The 23,764-nt window shown below is 37.5% G+C and overlaps 1 protein-coding gene across 3 annotated transcripts in view; it reads right to left on the reverse strand.

The window, feature by feature from the left end:
* The window catches only part of PLPP1 (phospholipid phosphatase 1), a 91,731-nt gene extending 68,192 nt beyond the window's left edge, over positions 1-23,539 (reverse strand). For 2 of the 3 annotated variants that reach the window (XM_032472298.1, XM_032472306.1), the window contains exon 1: positions 23,070-23,539. In XM_032472298.1, coding sequence (XP_032328189.1) covers positions 23,070-23,127 — 58 coding nt within the window. In that variant the 5' untranslated portion in view covers positions 23,128-23,539. The remainder of the gene's footprint in view (positions 1-23,069) is intronic. The other variant, XM_032472300.1, reaches the window with a different exon arrangement.
* Between the last annotated feature and the right edge of the window lie 225 nt (positions 23,540-23,764).

Genomic DNA, 23,764 nt, shown 5'->3' on the forward strand with positions numbered 1-23,764 from the left:
CTCAAAAACATTATGAATATTTGCCATATAGTTTCAGAACTTGCACATATATACACTCAAAAAAAAGGTCATCTATGGATACTTCTGTTATAAAGGCATAAGAAATATAGTAAAAATGATTCAAATCCCAAATCCCACAGACCTAAGTGATCAGTAGACTAGTACCTCAAAGAAGCTAGAATTAATTCAACTTGATAGTCCTACATCCTCCTTTACTTCTCCTTCCTCCTTCACCTCCTCCCAGTTTTACCCCTTTCCCATCATCCCTCTTTGCTCTTTATACATCACCTCCTTATTTGGCTATATTACAGAAATAAAGTGACTTGTAGTATTATTTGTGCTTTTTACAATGTCGTTTCCTGTTTTAATTTCAAAAGTCAAAGTTTATTTCTTTAAAGAGAAGTAAAAACATTGTTGAATACTTACTGTTTGCCAGGTATTTGCCTATATTCTATCTCTAACAATTCTATGAAGGGGAAAGAAAAGAAAATCCCCCAAAATTTGCATATTTGAAAACTTAAAAGTCACTAAGTCATAGAAGAGTCAAAATGTAAATCACAAAATCATTGGATATGAATAGAAATATGACAAACAAAAATTTAAAGTATACAGTTAACATTCTACACATGAAAATGTAGAGCCTTAAGTTTGTATATTAGAAATTTATGAAACAAACATTCAACACAACAACTTATTTTTGTAAAGTTCAAGAAAGTAAATGGAATGAATATAGGACAGAAATTAATGAAATAGAAAACAAAGGAAAAATCAGATCAATAAAACCACATGAGTTTTTATAGGATAATGAAATAATGTCTTGCTAAAGTTTAAGAAAAAAAAGAAAAACACAAATACAGCAAATTATTAAAAATTTTAAAAGGTACTAACTATATCTCTGGGCTAAATTTTATTAGAAACTCACAGATGTTAAGCAACTCACCCAAGAGTACACGGCTCTTGGGGGTGTACTAGGGCAGATAACCATGTTACACAACTGGTAAGGAGGGAAGCCAAGACTTTAACAAAAAGTTCCTCTTCTTTTCACAACATACCACCTCTCTTTTAGGAAAGGAGACTAACCGCCAGGGTCTCAGTTTCCTTATCCACAAATGAGAAAGAGGAATGACATTATCTTTAGGTCCCTTTTCAGTCCATAATTCTACGACCCTAAGCTGGTCTGTATACAGACCGCTGATTTTCTTCTGTTTGTTAGATTGGGGTGAAGGGGCAGTTGCTTTGTGTGACCTAGAAAACATCTTAATCTACTATACTCGGGTTGATTAAGCCAGCCTAATGTGAAAGTACACTTTGCTGCAACCTATGGAAGAGAAGTCAGAAACCTCAGCAAAAATTACAAGAAAAACAAACAGTGAGGGAACTGCTTCTAGGAGCTGATGTTTTACCAAAAAGGTAATGGATAAAACCCATATGTAAGAAATATTCTCCCTTCCAAAAAAAAAAATCAAGCATATATAAATGTAACCATGTTTGTTCATTTCTCTACATGTATATTTGGGTCTAATAAGTAAGTCTAGTTACTTTTGTGAAATTTGCTTCTACAAACCCTTTCATTTTCTCCTTTTAGCAGTCTAAGGTTAAAAGTAAATAAAATTTTTTTGGCTCTTTACTACTTTGTGTTACCTGAGCAGTTTTTAGAAAGTTCTATTCATTCCAAATTTAAGGAATGTTCTTTATTTGGTGTCCAATTCAGTTTGAACAAAATACATTTTGGGGAGGAAAACATGCAATATTTTTCTTGCTTTCTTTGGAAACAGGTGTTGCAAATTCTTTCCAGAATCACATGAGAAATCTTCCTACTAATTGACAGGAGTTGTGTATTATTTCTGAACAGAAAGGGTTTCCTTCTCTTCCTTTATAAAGGATCACTAGATGTCCAAAAGTAAAGAAGTCATTCAAAATTTTACCAACAAGCGAAATTAATAAATTTGCCAAGTAAGATAGTTTCCTCTATAGTTCAAATGCAGAGACTCCTTCCTGATTCTTATCCCTGAACATTTGGCACACAGCTAGACTTTCATATCTGGCACTCAAAAGAGAATGCAGAGTAAAGATGAATATCTGAAATTGCAATTATAAAAGGGATAGCTGAAGCCATGAGATTTTATTAAAAGATCGTTTAGAGGAAGTGGCAATAGCCATAATCTTAGAAAGAAAACAGAAAGTCAATATAGCCAACTAATAAGGAATTAAATACCAGATAACTAGGATGCAGAACATGAAAGAAGTGTCAGGGAAAATGAGGGGGCACTTTTCAAAAATGTTACTAATAGTTTTTATTTAACTCCCACCACATATCCTGACAGTATGCTAGGTGCCCTTCAACACCTTTAAAAGGTAAATATTATTACATCATTCTCAAGATGAAGAAAACTGCCCAAGGCAACTTAGGTTGCAGAATTAGGATTCAAACCTAGGTCAATGAGGCCATGAGCCCTCTGGGTTCAGAGGTTCTAATAACAGATACCCACTTGCAAAGAAGCTGAGTAGAAAAAGAACAGGCAAGAGGTCACTGATGAACCCTGACAGAAGGACTGAAGTATTCTGAGTGAGAACACAAAGACTGAAAAGAATTAGGAAATGAGAGTAAGTGGGTAGAAAATGTTTAAATGCCTTCTGATAAAAAGGAAGGAAGGGGAGAACTTGGTCTATACCTTGAAGGCAAATAGGGCAAAAGAAGGTTAACAATTTTTTTTGGTCTTTATAGTGCAAAAGATGTGATAGTGAGCTGCTGTGGTGAAATGGAGGTGATGAGATAGGAGGACTTGAGAATGAGGATGAATGGACGGAACTGAATCCATGGGAGATGAGAGGAAGTGTAAACATATACAGATGACCAAGACCATCAACTCACCAAGAGCATTAAAAAACAAACAAACAAAAACCTTCCTATCTGATTTGTATTACCATGTAGTCAGGTCTAGGTAGGTAATGCTCTAGGGAGGCAACATCCAATTATTAGTATCGATTGGCTTCACCCTTTTTCCCTCCCACATTCCCCTTGGCCATTTGGCCCTGATGGAAACTGTGGAAAAAGTGAAGAAAGAAGGCTAAAACACAGTTTGAGCACCTCTATGTGTCTGGCACCACACAGAACATTTAACAATAATTTTCATTTAATCCTCACAAAACTAGAACACAAGCTCTAAGAAGGCACAAATATTTTTTTCGTTCTCTGATATATCCCAACCACCTAAGGCAATGCTTAGAACAAGGCAGGTCCTCAACAAATATTTGATGAATGAACAAGGAGTCATCTTAGTATTATTATCCCCATTTTAAAGATGAGAGGATGACTCAGAGAGGGTAAGTAACTTAAGTCATACATATAAAAAGGGTGAAATTAAAAATATTTAACAACTAGCACTGCACCAGCACAGGCCACTCAGAACAGATGCCAGCTGGTGCTAGAGAAGCTGGGTTCTGCTTCAACCTTTTGGCTGTGGGATCTTGGGGAAAGTCCACACGAGGGTTGTGGGCAGGGGAAAGGAAGACTCAGGTGTATATTGCCTATCAGCCTTGGTAGTAAGTGATACATCCAGGTTTCAAACATGCACTTATCTGACTCTAAAGTCTTCTAAATGAGGTGGGAAATGATACCATTTACTGAAAAATGAGGAGAGCAGGAGATAACTGATGGTTCTAATATAGGAGAAAAATCATTCAAAACAACTGCAATGGGAAACAATTAGAAATGAATTAAAGATTGATAACTGAGCTCAGTCTGTTACCAGCCAATTTAAAAAACAAAAACAACAGGATGATCCAACTATAGTACGGTAGAAGGAAATGAGGAATAAGAGAAATATGAATGGGCAAAGAAAAACTACAGTATGAGGATTTTCCATTCTAGGTAAATAATTTGGATATGCTTCAATAGAAAATGAAAAATCAACACTGGCTCTTGAGCAAGAAAGGACTTGGTGAAAGCTGTACCTCAAGAAGATGAGTTTGTGTTAAGTAGAAGGGGAGAAGGTGAAGAGCCTGGAGCCTTATGGGAGGGGTCAGAGGTCAAGAGCACTGTATATGTGGGTGTGATTCACAGAGATGGCACTCGAAGTATCCAGGGGCAAGAGTTCAAACAGTGCACCCTCAGCTTTTAGAAACATCTACATTCTGGTCACTAGCTTGTAGTCACCACCTCTCTGTGGCTGACATGGTTTTACTATAAAAAGTACTTAGTTATCTTGTCAGTGTTTTGTTTTGTGTTTAAGTTGGAACAAAAGGGAGAAAGTGCAGTTTAGTTTAGATATAAGTGACATTTACCAAAGAAAGTTTTTACTTTTTGTGGTTTTCTGTCAATAATTACCTATAATATCCTCAACCTTGGAGTCTCTTAGTTCATTAAGACACTTAAAATAAATTTGTGTATGTATTTAAACAGCTTTAAAAAAAATCCAGGAAAAATACATGGGCAGGTTATTTTAATATGGACTCTGAGATTTCTGCACGAAAAACAAGTTAGCCTATTTATTTATACACTAACAAAAATAAAAAGCAGCAGTTGGTCACCTGTTGTTACTGCCCCAGAAAGGCACACAGTGCCAACTGGCCAGGAATAACGTTAATTCCTTCTACCCTCTCATGGTAACAGCTGTTCCCTTTCTTTTTCGAGCTGGTAAAGGTCACAATCAGTAGCAAATTTTCCATGCAGATTTCCATATGCAAAAGACAAGGAGATGGCTAACACAGTTAGGTGTGGGGAGAGACAGTTTGTTTTCTATTTTACTTTCTCTGGCACTTATCAGGAATCTATTTTGGGCTTCTTTGATATTTGAAGCTATAACTATTAATCATTTCTTAGCCAAAAAATATTTTGTTTACATGAAACTAGACTTGGCGATGATATAAGCACATTTTAAAAGAGGCAAAAAACTGCAGCAAAATTATACAATAACATATTCATCATTAGTGGTTGCCTAATTAGAAATGCATTATGCTAAGTGAAGAGGCCATACTGAATGATTCCATTTATATAGCATTATAGGACATTCCATTTATATGACATTATAGGATGGAGAACAGATCAGTGGTTGTCAGAGGTGGAGGACAGTGGGAGGACCAAAAAAAACAGCATGAGGGAATTTTGGGGGTTAACAGACTAGTTCCGTACCTTGATTGAGTGGTGGTTAATATGACTAAATTCTAAAGGGTCTCAATTCATAGAACTGTATCTCAAAAGTGAATTTTACTATATACAATTTTTTTTAAATGGTGGCTTAAGCCTTATATCACCTCACTCTACTCCCCTCACTGATTTCAAACCTCTTGCCAAGCCCTAACAATGACTCCACCCCTCCACTTAGCTAATGCCTACTTGCCATTCTAGCTTCTATTCAGCTCCTCCTTGAATCGTTCCTTTGGTGTGGCAGGGTGGGGTCCTGGATAGAGCTGGGGCTTTGTAGTCAGATACACCTGGCTGGGTTTACTTTTGGCATTCTCCCAGTTACTACCTGACTGAGCATGGGCAAATTATCTACCTATCTGAGCTCAGTTTCCTCATACGGTGAATACAAATAAATGTAATTTTTGTACCTCCCTGTTGTAAACTAAGAGCCTGGTAATATGCCCAACGTACTACCTGGCACATTAGGAGAGCTTAATTAAATGCTTATTCCCTGATCTTTCTCCTCTGCCTACTGCCTTCACAACCAGTGCTCTCTTAGTCTCCACAGACCTGACGAACATAAATTATCACACTACAAAACTCATGTATTGAAATTATTTACCTCTGGCAAATAAAATGAATCTAAATGCCTCTCTGATCCCTGAACTCACAGAGGCCATCATATACATTCCCGAATGGTCAATAAACTGTTTGAAGAATAGTTCGTCCACCTGATCTGGTCTTATAATTTAAGAAGGAAGAACTGGAATAACAAGAGAAACAGGCAGAAAGGGCCAGAACACACTGAGATAGTCTAGGATGGGCAAACCAAGAAGGCTTTCCAAATTTCTACAAGGATGGTCTATGCAGAATTACAGTACAAAACTGCAAATAATCTAAATATTAAAAAACAAAGGTAAAGTGGATTATGCCAAATACAAACAATGAAATAATCACAATCATTAAAAGTAATTTTGTAGAAGACTAAGTTTAAAAAAATTAAAGAGTACATTCAGTAATATCCCAACTTGTTTTTTTCAAAGCACAGATTTTTTTAGAAGTGTGAGTTCATAACATAAAAAAAAGCACTGGAAAGATACATAACCAAAATGTTAAAAGGGATCATCTCTGGATGGTAGTGAGATTAGTAGTTATATTTATTTTCTTTTCTGAGTTTTTCAGAGTTTACCAATTTATTACAGGTGAATTTTAGAAAATTTGGAAATCACAGAATAATTATTTGTAAAGAAAACACTAATCTAGATTTTACCAATAATGGCAGTCTATAACCAAGACTCAAATGTCCAAAACTGGGGGATAATTTTAAGTACATTATGCTGAATCCATATAATGAAATAGCATGTATTTCCAAAGTAAAAATACTAAAATATATTATAAACTATATACCTTTGGGTAAAGAAATAAGATATGAGAAGTTCCTCTAGTGAAAAAGTTATTTTTAACTTGCAAAATCTATAAACAGAAACATTTCATCAAATACCAACTACAGGTATTTTAGTTATCTTTCTTCAAAGGCTTATCAATAGCCAACAAATTTCAGAAGACAATATAAGATAGTGAATCAAGGGGAAGGTTCCTCTTTGAAGTAGAGTTTCCACAGAGCTTTAGTCTTTAGTTTAAAGAAATTATGGCCTGCGGGGTTTCATCTGGGTATTATTGATGCTTGTAAATCAAAGCATCCGTTCAGGTGAGAATACCTGGTTAAGTTACTTCTCTCTCTGAACCACTGAGACTTCCAGTCTCAGCAATTCCATCCATAAACTTCCCTCAACCAATGAAGTCCCCCTTATTAGCAGCTAGGCAAGAGATAACTTCTCCCATTCACCAGAAAAGCCTATATTCCAAAGAATAACAAGTATGTTTACTATTATATTGATTCTTGGAAGGCAGCTATGCTCACCACTATACCACCAACGCCTCTATTATATTGATTCTTGAATAAAGCTGGCAAACTCTAATGCCCTTATAGAATTTCTAGAGTAGTCATCATCTAGAAAGGCATATAAACAAATGTTTCTCTATGGATATGTAAGGTGGTGATTGGGAGGTAGAGTTTAAATCCTTTAAGGAGACTGCTTTAGGAACTGAACTTGCAGAAAATAAATCAGACTGATAATTTCACCATTTTATTACAAAATATGCATAAGAAATAATTCAAGAATCAAAATTACAAATGAAAAATGTAAACAACCAAATAAAGTCCAGACTTGAGACCTCAGCTGCTTTTAAGAGTTCACATGCTCCCACCAGTTTAAAAAAAAAAAATTGTGTTGTTTATTTTAAATCTTAAAAGTATTTATGTGGATCCATCATGTCTAGTCCAAAATTATGCCAAATGGCAAGGTTCCAGAAGCTAAAATAAAGCTATACTAAGGTGTGTCTCAGAAGAAAAACATAAAAAATCTTACTTTGGCAGGAAGTCACCAAAGTGGCATATCTAAATTAGTAAGCTTTGTTTAAAACACACACACATTCTTTTTTGAAGGTACACAAGCCAAAAAGTTTGGTAAAATTCTTTTTTTAATAGTTATGATCATTGCTGTAGCAAATCATATATCCATTTTCCCAAAAATCTATATTTGTACCACTCAAGTTATTTTATACAGAAGATAAGCTAAAGAAGGAAGGACTCCCACAAATTATTCCTTTAAGACTAAGCGCAAACACACAATGTTGAAACTATACAATAAATAGCAGCTACCATGAGAAACAAGAAAAAAAGACAGGCAGACATTAGTTTGTTGAGTGCCTACGCAAGTACCAGGTACTTTATTTACATAGATTCTCATTTATATCTAACAACTCTGTGAAGTAGATGGTGTTCTCTCCATTATGCAAGTGAAGAAACTGAAGCTCAACAAGACTAAATAACCATCTATGTGACCTGAAGCAAAAATATACAGCAAAGCAGACTTTTGAAATCAAGTCTACCAGGCTCCATATCCCAAACTCCACCATACTTAATAACAGTTACTTTGAAAAACCAGGGTATGAAATAATCCATTGTTCTCAACAAAGAAGGTTCTGTAAGAAGAGTTCAATTATTCCTGTACCATTGACCTAAAAATGATTCCTCTGTCTGGCAAGATCATTCTTCCCCATCCAGCATATCACAGGAAACCATGACAATTTACTATCCCAGACTATCAACTTCTACATTCTTCCTTCTCAGTTCAACTTTTTAAAAGAAATATCAGTACCCACAGATTTCTACTTTATTCCTCAACAACCCACTTTTCAGGCCACCCTAATTCAGTAATGGCTTTACATAAGGTTATCAATGACCTTTGTGTTGCTAAACCCAACAGACACTTTCCAGCTGTAATTTTACTTAACTTTCAGGAGAATGGAGACACTGTTACCACTCTCTCCTAGAGGCATTCTCTTCACTTGGCTTTCCAGAAACATTCTCCTGGTTTTTAAAGCATTCCCTTGCTCTCAGTCTTGGTGTTTTTCATTTCCACCAACCAATCTGAAATGTTGGTGCTTCTCATGGCTCAGTCCTAAACCTTTCCTTTTCACTTTATAACTTCTTTCTGAGATTTCATCAATTCTCATGACTTAAATTATCATGAATATGCCAATGACTCCCAAAAGTCAAACAGTTCCTCTGAGTTTTAGATCCATTTATCCAAACAAGGACTTGATAGTTCATTTAGCAAATTTCAAAGGCACCTTAAACATAATATGCTCAAAACCAAAATCACCATATCCTCTCCATCCCCCTCCCTACTCAAATTGGGTTCTCTCCCGGTGCTCCCCACCTCAGTTATTGGCAAAAACCAACATTGATCCACTTATACAAGCCAGAACTTCAAGAACTATCTTTGATACTTCTCTCTCTCCAACTCCCCACTTTCAATATATCACCAAAACCTGTCCATTTTACCTCCCAGATACCTCTCAAATCCATTCAACTTTTCTCCCTCTCCACCTCTTTATTCTCACTACCATTATCTCATTTGGACCATTTGAACAGCCTCCTAACTGATCTCCCTAAATCCATTCCTGTCTAGCTCTGATCTATTATTCTACTCTGCAGCCAGTCATCATTCTAAAAAGTGACCCCACTCTCCTCATTCAAAATCCTTTTTATAAATTCTCATAGCACCCATATCTCTCCTTCATAGCCCTTATTGGTTCATTTTTATATTTATTTGTGTGATTATATGCATCTCCACTGCCTAAGACAAAGCCTAGCACACAATATGTGAGGAAATAATATTTGTGGAATAAATTAAGTGCCTACTATGTAGCAGACACTGGGCTACAGCCAAGGAGAACAGACATATGAAGACCCAGTCCTTTTCAGATAAAGCAACTGAAACTGTGAACTTGGGGGTAGGTGATAAAACTAGTATTAGTATTCAAACTCAGACCTGTGTGTTTCCAGTGTCCATACTCTCTAATTTTCTTCTTTTCTTTTCTTTTCTTTTTTTTTTTTTTTTGGTGGGAGGAGGTAATTAGGTTTACTTATTTATTTTTAGAGGAGGTGCGGGGGATTGAACCCAGGACCTCGTGCATGCTAAGCATGTGCTCTACCACTTGAGCTACACCCTCCCCCTCCCCATACTCTCTAACTTTTATGCATCTCATGAATATAAAAGAATTCTGTGAAACTTTTAGACATTAGTAAAAAATAAATGGAAACTTATTTCATATCTTGATAAAATACAAAATATTCTAATAAGGTTCTGTTGAAATTGCAAGGTAAAACTCACCTTACATTTAAACCACTTTAAAATAATACAACAGTCCATTTCCCTTTTATTTGGAGTAATTATAGTTTGCATATATACAATGCAAGGCCACTTTAAAAAGTACCCATTCACTCAAAAAAGTACCCATTTACACTCTTTATTATAATAAGCATTAATATGTATAGCATTAATATGTCTTTATCTCCTTTAACACAAACACCTTCTCCTGAATTATATTCAGAAAATGCACTAAAACATGTCTATAGCTAGCCTCTATGTGAGCTATAATCTGCCACAATTCTACCTAACATATCTGACAGTTCAAAATTTCAAACTCCTCCGCTTTTGACTTAAAAAACATTCAACCAAGTTATGCTGTCTCCCAATCTCAGTATTTTACTCTTAATCATGAAAAGTCTGAGGACATGAAGTAAGGGTAACTAACACAAAATCTTTCCAGCGATTTGGCCTTTTTTCCTAGTTAGTTCTAAATATAAGTTGAATTATAGTAGACCAACCTAAAGGATAAATTCCTTACTTCAGGAGATTTAAATTACTATAAATGTGACCCTTAGATTAATCAACTGAAATCAGAATCCCCACTACAATCTCTTTACTGGACAGCAATCTCAGGCCTTGTGTAGCCTGTCTTCATGATTAATCCTCTCAAAGAAGCTTCATCCTCTCCTGAATTCTTCTTGGAAAGTAAAAACAGACTATAGCAATATTTACTTCTATAACTTTTAAAATTTTCCTTTTCCTCATTCTCCTCTTTGCCTCTCTTTTTTATCAGAAGAAATTAATTTAAACAAAGCCTACATTAGGGCCTTTGTGCTACAGAAGCTCATGAGTTTAAAATTTCAGTCACAACTACTAAATAGCTCAATGCTTTTAAATGTAAGCTTTAAATTATTAAATTATTAGCAAGCAAAAACTATGTCTCTTAAATAGGACTCAGTTTTGTTAAGATTCTCTTACAACTTTGGTCATGATATTTTAATTCTGGTGTATATATTTCCAATTGATGGTGGGTTTCCAGGGCTATAGGATAGATGAAATTTCTTAACTGTTCAATGATCGCTATTTCCCAATGCCCTACATAATAATAAATCACTCTGCCAGCTATAGCCACACAGTTAACATTAAGATCTCACCATTCCAAACATTACTGGCTAATTAACTGCCAGACTAGTACTGAGGAAAACAGAAACATAATCTTAGATAATGTAATTAACTTTATTTAAAAAAAAAACTCTCGTATTTATTTTTCTGCAAGTCACCAGAACAGAAAATAGCACAGGTAGATTACAACTTTAGAAGATTCCCCTGGCATTTCAGATCTTTGGCAAAAGAATGACTCTTCGCTGAAGACAAACTGCTGTTGATACAGATGACAATCTCCTGATATTAAGCAGACTAGGTTAGAATCGTAGTTTATTTTCCTTTTTTTTTTAATTGAACTATAGTCAGTTTACAATGTTGTGTCAATTTCTGGTGTACAGCACAATTTTTCAGTCATACATGAATATACATATATTCCTTTTCATATTCTTTTTCACTGTGAGCTACTACAAGATCTTGTATATATTTCCCTGTGCTATACAGTATACACTTGTTTATCTATTCTATACATACCTGTCAGTATCTACAAATCTCGAACTCCCAGTCTGTCCCTTCCCACCCCTCTTCCTCCTGGCAACCACAAGGTTGTTGTTGTTTTAATTACATGATAGGTGAACACTAATCTTTATTTTTTTAAAACTGAAAATCTCCCTGCACTGAAATTTCAGTGAGTGTGACCAAACTGTATTTTGCTTTGGTTTCTCAAGGTAGGATGTGTCACCATTTCTCACAGTATGAGTGACACAGGAACAACCAACTAGTTGCAAGATTTCATGAGACACTTGTTCACTGTAAAGTCACGTATCTATGGGTAGCAAAAGAAGAGACTCAAGAAGGGGGCCTACATTACTTTGTAACAGGGTCTATTTTTCCTGAATACTTCCTGAATACTACTTCCTGAATACTTCAATTAGTCTTCAGCTGTTTCCTATTTTCTGCTGACAGCAACACTCACAGCTTTCATGGCCAGACTAGATTTATAACTGATCTCCTACAGGTCTGCTGCAGTTGCTCAAAATATCCCCTATATACCATGGGCTCTTTGTCTTCTTACCCTGAGTCCACTGATGTCAACTGCTGCAATATATTCTGCAGTAATTGACTCTCCTTAATAATCAAGGTTTGCTTACCACTATGATCCCAAGAGACAGGCAAGGCAGACATTATTCTCATTAATCCATATATGAGTAAATGAAGCAGCCTATGTGATGATGTTCATGTGATCAGAGAGAGTAGCAGAAGCAAAACTAGAGTTTGATGCTGGAGAGGGTATGGAGAAAAGGGAACCCTCCTACACTGTTGGTGGGAATGTAATTTGGTGCAGCCACTATGCAGAACAATACGGATGTTCCTCAACAAACTGAAAACAGAGTTACCACATGATCCAGCAATCCCACTTCTGGGCATATATCTGGATAAAACTATAACTCAGAAAGATACATGCACCCCAATGTTCATAGCAGTACTATTTACAACAGCCAAGACTTGGACGCAAGCTAAATGCCCATTGACAGATTACTGGATAAAGAAGATGTGGGGTATATATACATAATGGAATACTACTCAGCCATAAAAAAGAATGAAATAATGTCATTTGCAGCAACATGGATGGACCATGAGATTATCATACTAAGTGAAGTAAGCCAGAAAAAGAAAAGACAAATACCATCACTTATACATGGAATCTAAAAAAATGACACAAATGAATTTATTTACAAAACAGAAAAACTCACAAACACAGAAAACAAACTTATGGTTACCAAGAGGGGGAGAGGGGAAGGAAGAAGGATAAATTAGGAGTTTGGGATTTGAAGATACAAACCACCATATATAAAATAAACAACAAGCTCCTACTGTATAGCACAGGGAACTATATTCAATATCTTATAATAACCCATAATAACCTATAGAGTATGAAAAATATATATGTATAACTGAATCACTACACTGTACACCAGAAACTAACTCAACATTGTGAATCAATAATACTTCAACTCAAAAAAAAAGACTAGAATTTGACTTTCAAGCCAACTGTTTTCACTACTAGATCATACTTTGAACCCTTTAAATAAAGTTAAACAAAATTGTTACTCACTGAAAAATCATCCACTATGTCAAATCCTAGGCAAGGGGGAAAGTCTATGCAAAAACTTATCTTCATAAAAGGTAATTTACTTATTTGCTATAGCAGTTAAACAATATTCAATGGCAGAACTTGGAATCTCACTCATATTGTGGTACATAAATTTAGTATTAATACAGCTATCCAACACTGACTATGAAGTTGAGTATTGCCCATAACCTGCCTAACAAGTTTTGATAATATCACAAATGGGCCACTGGGTCAGACAGAGACAGTATCTGGGAAGGAGCATATTCAAAATTCCTTTCTCTTATCCACGCTATCGGAAAAAAAGTAAAATACAGTAAATGTCACTTGCTTCTGCTACACTGCGTAACGATGCCATGTATATTTTCCAGATCAAATTGAGATGTCATTGAAAAAGTGTGTTTTTTCAAATGTTTTTTTAAGAAAAATATTATAAAGTATAAAAATATTATAAAAGTATTAATGTTAATTATACTTATTCATACATTTAACAAACTGCCTCTATGAATAAAACTATTACCTAACATTAGGACTATCTCAGGACACTGCAGATGGGCGTGATCACTATTTACATTTATTTCTTAAACTCTATGTAAAGAAAAAAGAACAAATTCTTATTGATCAAGAGAAGGTATGACGCAAACTGGTTATATTTAGCTCCTTCAACCTGTACTGCATTAGCTTTTGACTAGTTTATATTCAGGAAATAAAATCTTCATGTTTTAGAATCTGATTACTAACAGAAGTTATGACTATCCGTGCCATTCTCACCTCACACACACCTTTGTTTATTCCTATTTCTAGTTTGCTCTTCTCTCTCCAACCACAAACATTCATTTCGGTACCATACCTATGAGCTGTGGAAATACTGCTCACCTAGAAGTAAAATGAGAATACCTGAGAAAGGTATCCGATTCTAGAAAGAAACAGGTTAGAGGCAATCAAAACAACTGTCATGGTGATTAAGGCACTAAAAACTGAAATATGAACCAGGTTCCAGTTTAGATGCTGTTTAAACTGAAGCTAGAACTACACTAATGTTCCAAAAGAAAAGTCACCAACACGTGATGTCAAATTTAAATAACAGATGGGTCAGTGTACCAAAGTGGTTTATTAACTTAATAGTGATAATGACAACAGCACAGGACTATGCTAAACACATCACATACATTGTCTCATACATTATCTCATCTAATTTCACAGCCCTATGAGGAAGGCACTATCATCATCATCTTTCCCCTCATTAGATGACAAAACTCATAGAGTTGAAACAATCTGCCCAAAATGTCATACAGTTTGTAATAGATGGAGCTAGAATTCAAACCCCGGAAGAGTGGCTGACTCAAATACATTTCCTATTCACTCATGTAACAAAAATATGAATGCCTACCATGTGCCACCCACTTTCTAAGCACCCATATTAGTGTTTCTACCCAGTAATATAGATGGATTCTGAACTATCTACAGGAATTATTTCCAGAACTTAGCACTAGCCAAAAGTAATGTTCCTAAAGGTTTACAGTATCTCTGCTGGAAAGTAAAAGCAAAGATCTCAGGAGAAATTGTTTTGAAACATAAATAGACTTAATTAAAATACCTACTCCTCTCCCCTTACAGGGTTCTGTGTACCTCTTGGGGATGGAGACCCTATCACACTCACTCTTAGTAACCTAAGTGCTACGACCTATCAGGCACTCAGCTTACTATACAATATTGTCATTGTTATAGGTCTGTCTTCCACAGTAAGCAAGAAGCTATTTGAGACCCATAGGTTTATTTTTTCACCCATTTTTTTAACCGAAGTGATAGGGCATACAACGAGGCTAATACCTCAGAGTTCTGTGATGATTACATGAGTTTACATAAAACATTTACCAAAGGTTCACTTATGCATTCAATAAAGAATGGTTTTCTTCTCTTCTCATTTACCTCTCAAGCACCTAAGCAGCCAACCCATCTCTTCCTGCTGACGTAAATGAACCAAAAGGCAAGCCAGAACCCGGCTTAACAAGCTGCCAATTAACTCAAGAGTTCATCCGCTACACATTTCCTATATGTCATTTTCCTGGGCACTCCACCCTGAAAAAAGACCCAGGAAACATTTCCAAGTAGTGACAACTGAGAACTAAACCACGAGGTTCTAACTATATCTGCTGGAATGAATTACCAAAGGTGACTCTGAACTCTATACACATGCATCACATGAAATGCAGTGAAGGACAAAGGTCTTCCTTTCCTGTGTAGAAATGCCTACAACAGAGCTATTTGAAGAAAAAAGTTTGTGGGTATGTTACTGAATACGGCAAATCAGTTACATCTTCCAGTGTGATATAACCTCCTAGCAAACTCTTAGTAGTTATTAGGAGCTTGACTTACGAAAAATTTAAGTGCTTCCTGTGGACAGAAGACATAAGCTCAAAATATGGTAAGGAGAAACTGAGTCAAGCTACATCATATAGAATAAAGATAGTTACAAAACATCTGGACCACCTAAAATAATCTCTGCTTTACATCTATTAATCCCCTGAATTCCTCATTCCTCACCCTCTTCATTTCCCAAATCTGGACCAGTCAATCTGTATCTAAAAGTTACAATCCTTAAAAAATGCATTTCCCAATTCCTAACCATTAACACTTCTTAGCTGGGTTCTGCTGGGAGTTTCCCAACTACTCTAGGCCTCAGTTCCATCATCAGCAGACTAGAGATGACTAAGATATTCTCCCTGAGCAGGTTGCTGAGAGATCTCACAGTTGCACAGGACCTAGTAAGCACAAAAGAAGTGTCAGTTGTTATTATTATCTACTCTGACATTTAGAAATAAGTTACAAAATTCACTATTAAGAATACCAAGTATACACAGGGAAATATATACAAGATCTTGTGGTAGCTCACAGCAAAAAAAAAAAAAAAAATGTGACAATGAATATATGTATGTTCCTGTATAACTGAAAAATTGTGCTCTACACTGGAACTTGACATAACATTGTAAAATGACTATAACTCAATAAAAAAATGTTAAAAAAAAAAAAGAATATCAAGTATACATACTACATTCCAGCCATACTGGCCTCTTTTCTGTTACAAGATGCCCTTTACCCCTTTGGCCCTCAACACCTGCTCTTCCCTATGCCTGGAATCATCTATTTCCAGCTCCTCCATGATCAACTTACTTTCCTCCTTAAATCTCAATTTAAATTTCTCAGAGAAGCCTTTCTTGAGATTGCTACCTCCTAACATCTCACTGTTTTCTCACCTTGTTTTCACTTTCTCATAGTATTCACAAATATCTGTAATTGTCTTATATATAAGTATAGAGATCTTACCTATCTTTTTCACAGTGATATTTATAGCTCTTAGCATTGTAATAAGCACATAATCATCACTCAATAAATAAATGAAAGATATTGCAAAGTCAAATATTTTAAAAAACTTAACATTGTCTCAAACACAACATAAAAAATAATATCAGGTTAATATATCTCAAAATAAACACCTAAAAAAACAAGGATAAGAGGGAGAGGAGTATGGAGAGGTATTATACAACTGTTTTTTCTTTGCTGCCTGCTTAACTGCAGAGAGGAATTCAAATAATAGAATTTACACAAATGAGGATGTACAATTAAGGTCACTCAAAAATTTTAGGAATATTAAGCCTATTTTTTTTCACATGGTCACTCAACAATTTCAAAGGCCTGGGTAATAAAAACAGTGAAGGTGACCAGAATGCGTCTAACTTCATTTTCTTGATTATGTTGAAATTCAGGACTTAACCACTGTATAAAGTAAGTTTTTCCATTTGTTTAATTACACTGTACCACAGTATACAGATCAATTTCCACCATAGCTGGGATTGCCACTACTTGGAGATCATATATGTATTTTTTCACAAATGACTGATAAAAACACTACTATTTCAAGATGTTCTGACTCGAGTGCAGCTTCAAAAACATTCCATGAGTACTCATGGGAAATGTTTTAAAGTTTGTGTCTGCCCCTAACACAAAACTAAGTTGATATTTTTACTAAGATAATTGTTATGTTATAGTTGGTAGGATTACAGAAGATTAATTTTATTTGACAAACATATTGTGCACCTTAAGTGCAAGGCACCACTCTAAACCTTTACATAGTGATTCATTTAAGCCTCACAACAACCATATGAGGTAGATACTTTTATCATTACACAAATGAGGCAACAGAGTCACAAAGAGGAGACTTGCCCAAAGTCACACAGCTAGTAAATGGAGAAGCTGGAATGTGAACCTAGACAGTCTGGATCCAGAGTCCATCACTAGATTATGCTGTTTCTCTAATGTTTTAAAGAAAAATCTACAGTTTACAAAGTCATTCCAATGTTAGACTAATTTCAGTTAAGTAAAAAATAGCTGTCTGAGCCATCTGGGCTTTAAACCTAGACAAGCAGGAAGGCTGAAGAGAAGAACAGGAGGAATTAGGGAGGAGAAATAGTGAAAATGAAAAATAAGGTAAGTAGGAAAAGGAGGACAAAAGGAAAGAAGAAAGTTACTTGTAACCACTGTTCATAATATCTGAATGAATGCTTTTTTTGAAAGAATGTAAGAAAAGAAACAAGACAGTATCTATATAATCCTAACTAGTTTATTACACAGAATATATATATTTCCATCCCAAATGCTGAATTAAGCCACTTAAATTAGGAGGAAGCAGACAATTAACATTCCAAATTCCTTTCCATAAAACTGAAGCTACATATTAACTGGTTCAATCAAAATGCGGGGGTTCAGTGACTTTCTACCAACTTCTTTTTTAGTAGGGTAAACAGTAACAATTTAAACTTCAATTTCTTATCCAAAAGAATCAGAATAACTTCCCAAGCTGAGTAACACATAGGAAACTTTGGTAGAGCTCAGCCAAAAATGACTAAACAAGAAAGAAATTAATAAAGATTTATAACATGTCCATGAGTTTCCAAAAGGATGTAATTCAAAGAGAATATAAAGGAAAAATTTACTTTTCATAAAAGCTATGGAAGGGAATGTTCTCTGAATATTTCCATACTCTATTCCAAACAAGGTAAATTAAGCTGAAAGTCATCTGCATAAAAACCAACTAGAGCCAAATAGTAGCAATTTCCTCCAGGCCACTGCTTTTGTTCCAAACTGGCCATTTAAAGAAAAGGCCTTGCAACAGGAGACCAGTCTGACCAAGAATATGCCAGTTTGACAAATCTGTGTTCATTTTTTGCGATTCCTTCCCTCTGAGAGAAAAGAGAAAAGGTACATAAAGCAGAGAAACAAACCAGGTGAACTTTGTTCAGAAGCAAGTTTGCTTAATAGAAGTTAATAGAAGCTGAAATGGCAAGTGATCAGGATAAGCACTATGTCCTATTTATGTATTTACTTACTTATTTACCTATTTTTCTCTTTGAAATCTAACAGAATGCCCAGCACCTACCAGATATTAAACAAACACATGCCCAAATGAGTGAATGAACAGTTAAATGTTAGAAGAAAAAAGGAGGCTGGAGCCTGTTTAGCAAGTGAGACTCACTAAATATGCGATTTTTCCTTGAGAAAGCGGTCCAGATTGAGGGTCAGGAAAGGGAGCACTCCCTAGGGGTAACACTTAAGGGGCAGAATGATGTCAGCATTATGGTGATGACATACGGCATCAGTATTTGAGATAATTACTGGGAAAGAATAAGTAAGTGCGATTCCACAACCATCTAGTATTGGCTACCAATATTTTTTGCTGCCAGATTTTACTCTAAATCTACTGACTTTGATTTGGCATAATGGTGATACCACATTTGGAGCATGCTGAGGAAACCATGATCCCCCTCCCTTCCAAGAAAGTCAACGTTAGGGCCCATGAGCTCCTGTTACCACCTGCTATTATGGGCAGCTGTAATTGGTGTAAAGGGCAGAAAGGGAAGCTACCTCAGATCTGTTTTGGATAGAACGTGAGCATTACCAATAGAGCCCAGGCAAAAAACAGCACATTCAAATAAGATATTCAAGAGAATTTAATGAAGGAACAATCTTCAAAAGTATAGGTAGGGTTTAGGTAAGCAGCAAGGGATGGTGGAATACTTCCAGGCCAGAAATATCAGGAAGCCATTATCATCTCTAGGTGTAAAGGCATAAGTCCAGGGTTACCAGAACCCAGAAAGATCTGTAACTGTAGCTGCCTGGCAGAGAGGGCCACTGAACAGAAGCTATGACCTACTCACAAAACACAGAACAGATCTCGCAACACAAATAAAGCAGGAGGCCTGGAAGAGCCAACTTCCTCCTGCTGTTGTCCCATTGGTCAAAGCCAACCAGAAACAAAAGAGAAGAGCCCAGCTGATGCAGCCCATAGAAGAGCCTCCCAGAGCATAAAGCAGGATGGAAAAAGGATGTGGAAGGGCAAAAGGAGAATATGCAGTACAGAGAGGTATTCCAAATGACTGCCACCCAGCAAAACACAAGCACATAAAAAGGCTTTGCCTGTTCCACCTAAATCTTCTAGGCATCATGGTATATACCTCCAAAAAAAGTTATAAACAGAAGTACTTACTTGGGTTCCCATGGCCCTATTTCAAGTTGGGGAAGGAAAAAAAAAAAAGATTTTAAGAGTATCCCAGGTAACTTTTGTCATTTCTGTATCTCTAACGGGAAACACATAACCCATTTATCTATAATCGATCAGATCTAAGACAACTCCCTTCTCTGCAATATTCCATACCTTCATTATTACACTTACAATGTTGTATTGTAACCTTTTGTTTATCTGTTTCTCCCTTATCAGACCCTGAGCTTCTTCTGGGCAGGGATTGTCTTACTCATCTTTTTATCCCTAGCACCTAACATGGACTTAGCACAGAGTTAACCTTCAATGTGCACTGAATCCATTAGTGGACACAATGTTCATTCACTGGCAGCCTGATGCCAGGGTAGATAAAATCTAAAATGACCATAAGCAATTAGACACTAATAAGTTTTATTCAGGCCATAGTTTAACACACTGACCAAAAACACAGTTCCTTTCATATCAGTCCACCATCATTCTCTGTAAAGCAGTTTTCTTGTGTGCTCAGATGATACTTATGGCCTTTTCTACAATCACAGAACTCATCATCAAAAGAGGTAGAGAAAGATAGCAAGACTATGGCCCATCTTAGAAAGGAATCAAATAAACATCACTGTTCAAAACTCTCACTCTTTTTTCCAAGAATTGACCAGATTCACAGAAGGAACTAATAATCTGGTTATATTACATAGAGGAATTCATGTTTCACAGTGATGATGATATTGACTTAGGGGTAGAAATCCTGGTGTGAGCACACATACACAGATACACAAACATACTCAAAGGCATGTTTATCGGTACAACAGACATCACCCTCTGTGAAATTATAAAGTAGCCATATAACACAATCACATAATATCATCATATTAAATGGATTCACTGTATAATGTTGGAGTGATCATTAACAGAACCTGAAACATAGTCACATTATAATTATGAATCACTTTTACATAACCCTATACTTATAAAGTGCTTAATCATCTTTTTGTTGGTATAGTCCACTCTTACCTGTAGTTCGCCACAGAAAAAGAAAAAAGTTAATGCCAAGTAGATAACCCTCTTTGAGCGATTTTAGGCTGCCAATCTCCTGCTGTCAGTAAGATGAATAAAAATCAAATTTACAATGATCCTTAGACTCCACTAAAGGTAAGTTTGCTATAAAAATATATTATCACCCAAAACTCAGCAAGAAAAGTTTTGTATTTCTAGCACCACTGTTCTCCGTTGCTGTATTTTGGAAATCCAATGTTGTTAAATCTAATGTCATTTTATATACCAATTTAAAATAAGTCAGTACTTCATTTTCTTTTGAGGAAAAGGGAATTCTGGACTTATCTTGACAATTCACTGAATTACTTTAAAATTCTAGTAATACAAAAACAGATAAAATGTGTTTCAAATAGATAACTTATCTTTTCCTAAAACATACTTAATGCATAAGTCCCCAAAACAAGATTTTTCCAAAACCATCAAAGATATTTAAAATTGTAAACACAATTTCATCTTTTTTCAGAGCCATCATAAATCCTGCAACCATCAGGTCAACGTAGCAATAATATTACTCTTACCTCTATAGGGCAATTATGTGATGTTTGCATCATATTGAAAATATAGACTATAAGAACCAACAATTTATAAAGCTGCACTGCATATAGGCTCCTCCATTATACATAAATTAAAACAAAACAAAACATAGATCCACCCTATGACTCTGTGTTCAATAATACTATTTTCAGCTACCTCAGAGCAGTATTATGTTTCATCTGTCCTAGTACAGTGCTTGGCCCAAAGAGAAAACATGATGTTTGCTTTATACGTTAGTAACTCCACAAGGTAGGAAAAGAAGAAGTTTGTATACAATCCTGACAGTACACAATATGTGGCAATGACAGGTAATATATATTAGAATTATCAAAATTACTTCTGACTGAATTTTCCTCTCCCTTCACTAAAATATAAAGTTTAATAAACCTCCACTAAGTACAAGTTAAAATACATTTTAAAATATATCTTTACCAAAGGCATGCTTTTCATTGCAAATAAATAAATTTGAATATATTTTAGTGTAATATTATTAGTATGTCCAGGTATCTGAAAGGATTATTTGTGTTTCTATAAAAATAATATTCCAAAATTGTGTTTCCCTTTCCTAAACTGAATTCCTAAAATTCACTGTGGAGCTATACAGGAAGTGTCTTGGTAAACAATAGAGATGCTCCATAAATTGAAAAAAGAAGAGAGATTTTTCTGATCAAAAAAACAAAGAAAAGAATTTATAAAACTCCAGCAAGACTGCAAGCACCTAAATGGTCAGGTTTGAGGTAGGAAAGTGGAATACTGGATTAAAACCGGGGGAAATCTATCACTGAAAAGCCATTATGCAGACCTGCATCTAGGATGCTGAAGTCACAGCTCTCCAACCCTGAGAACTTGCCAATACCATTACTTAAATACTCAAACATGAGTAGGACTATCCAAACCTCAAGCAGGTCTTCTTGCCGTTCTTTCCATAACATATAAGTAGTTCAAAGATACTGCCTTACACAACGCATATAAAAAGGGTGAAAGTCCCTCCTTCCAATGCCCATCCCTTATCCAGATGACTTCAATTCTTTCTCGCCAAAAGAAAGGAGCAACTGGCAACCAGAAACCCCACTGCTGAACTCTTCCATTGGAAAGACAACACCAAATTTGCTGCAGCCAAAGAAATGTCTAGTGCTCTTTGTGGGCTCTCACAGAAGATGGAAAGCTACACCATGGCAAGGTCTGCGCAGAGAAGGAAACAGTAGGTCTGGGGCACACCATCCCTCCCCCACCTCAAAAAAAAGCAAGCTTCTTGAGTCCTACAGGCAGAAACCTGGCATCCTCACACCCACTTACAGCCCGACAATTTACAACCTGGTAACACCTTCTAATTAGGCACGTTCTAGCCTTTTATAGACAAAAAATTAAACTGCTTCCCACAAGTAAGATAAACCAGGCACTGGCGCCTGTTACTGAGAACCCCGAGTGCATCAAACCTCCGGTTTCACTACTGAACCTGATGAGCCAGTGACCAGGCTTCGCTGCAGCAGAGAGGGGAGGAGCCCACCCTCTGGGCTGGGAGTGAAACGGGAAACAGAGGACAGCACAGCAAGGGATGGAGCGCAGAGGCGTGAACAGGGTCCAAGCAGAGTGGGCTCAGCGGACCGGCGGGCGACAGGCAGGCAGTGGCGGCCACACGGGAGCCGGGGTGCAGGCTGCCAAGCGGGGTCCCCGGGCTGCGGAAACCGCCCCCAGCATCTCGCCCCGCAAGGCTGGCGCGTCAGGCACACACCCCCCACGCCCGACCGCGGCCCTCTCCGAGTCCCTCCCAGCGGACACACGCCCGCACCCACCGGTGCACCCCACCCCGGGGCTCGAGCGCACACGCCCCTCGGGCCGGTGGCGCGTACGTACCCAGCAACACGCAGAGCAAATCGAGGGCCACGTACGGCAGCCGCGTCTTGTCAAACATGGTCTCGGCGCGGGCGGCAGACTAGGCACCCGACTCACAAGACCCGGTCAGGGACTGGCGACGGCTCCTCCCAGCCCGGGTAGAGCAGCCGAGGGCTGACGGGGGCCCAGCGGCGCTCTGACGAGCAGCAATGGCGCCCGCGACCCCTCCCCTCGCAGCTCCCGCAACCACTCAGTCCGGGCCGAGACGCTCGTCTGCCAGCCGCGGCTGCTCCGTCGCCTCAGGCCCTCCTCGGTTGGCCCTGGCCCGCCCCGGCCGGCTGTTCGCTGTCCAGATCCAGGCGCCCTCTCCAACAGGCGGGGCGTCTGGACTCGTGCTTTAAGGATGGGGACCGGTAGGGAGGAGGAACACGGGCTCGGCCCCTCCCGCAGACAGCGCGGGACCGGCCAGCGCGCGGCCTCGCGGGCTGAGAGAGCGCGGCAGAGGCGGGGCGGCCAGTGAGGGGCGACGGGGCGGGGCCGGGGAAACCCCAGGCCCGGGCACTCCAGCCAATCGGCGCCTACAGCCCCGCCCCGCCCCGCCCCGCCCGACCTGCGGAGTCAGCCCGTGAAGTGGGACGCCCGTCGGACGGGCGGAGCGTGGGGGCGCCTCCGGTGCGGTGCGAGGGACATTGCTCCGACCCGCGTTCTACTGGCGA

The sequence above is a fragment of the Camelus ferus genome, chromosome 3 (genome assembly GCF_009834535.1).
Source record: "Camelus ferus isolate YT-003-E chromosome 3, BCGSAC_Cfer_1.0, whole genome shotgun sequence".
In the NCBI taxonomy this organism is placed as follows: domain Eukaryota; kingdom Metazoa; phylum Chordata; class Mammalia; order Artiodactyla; family Camelidae; genus Camelus; species Camelus ferus.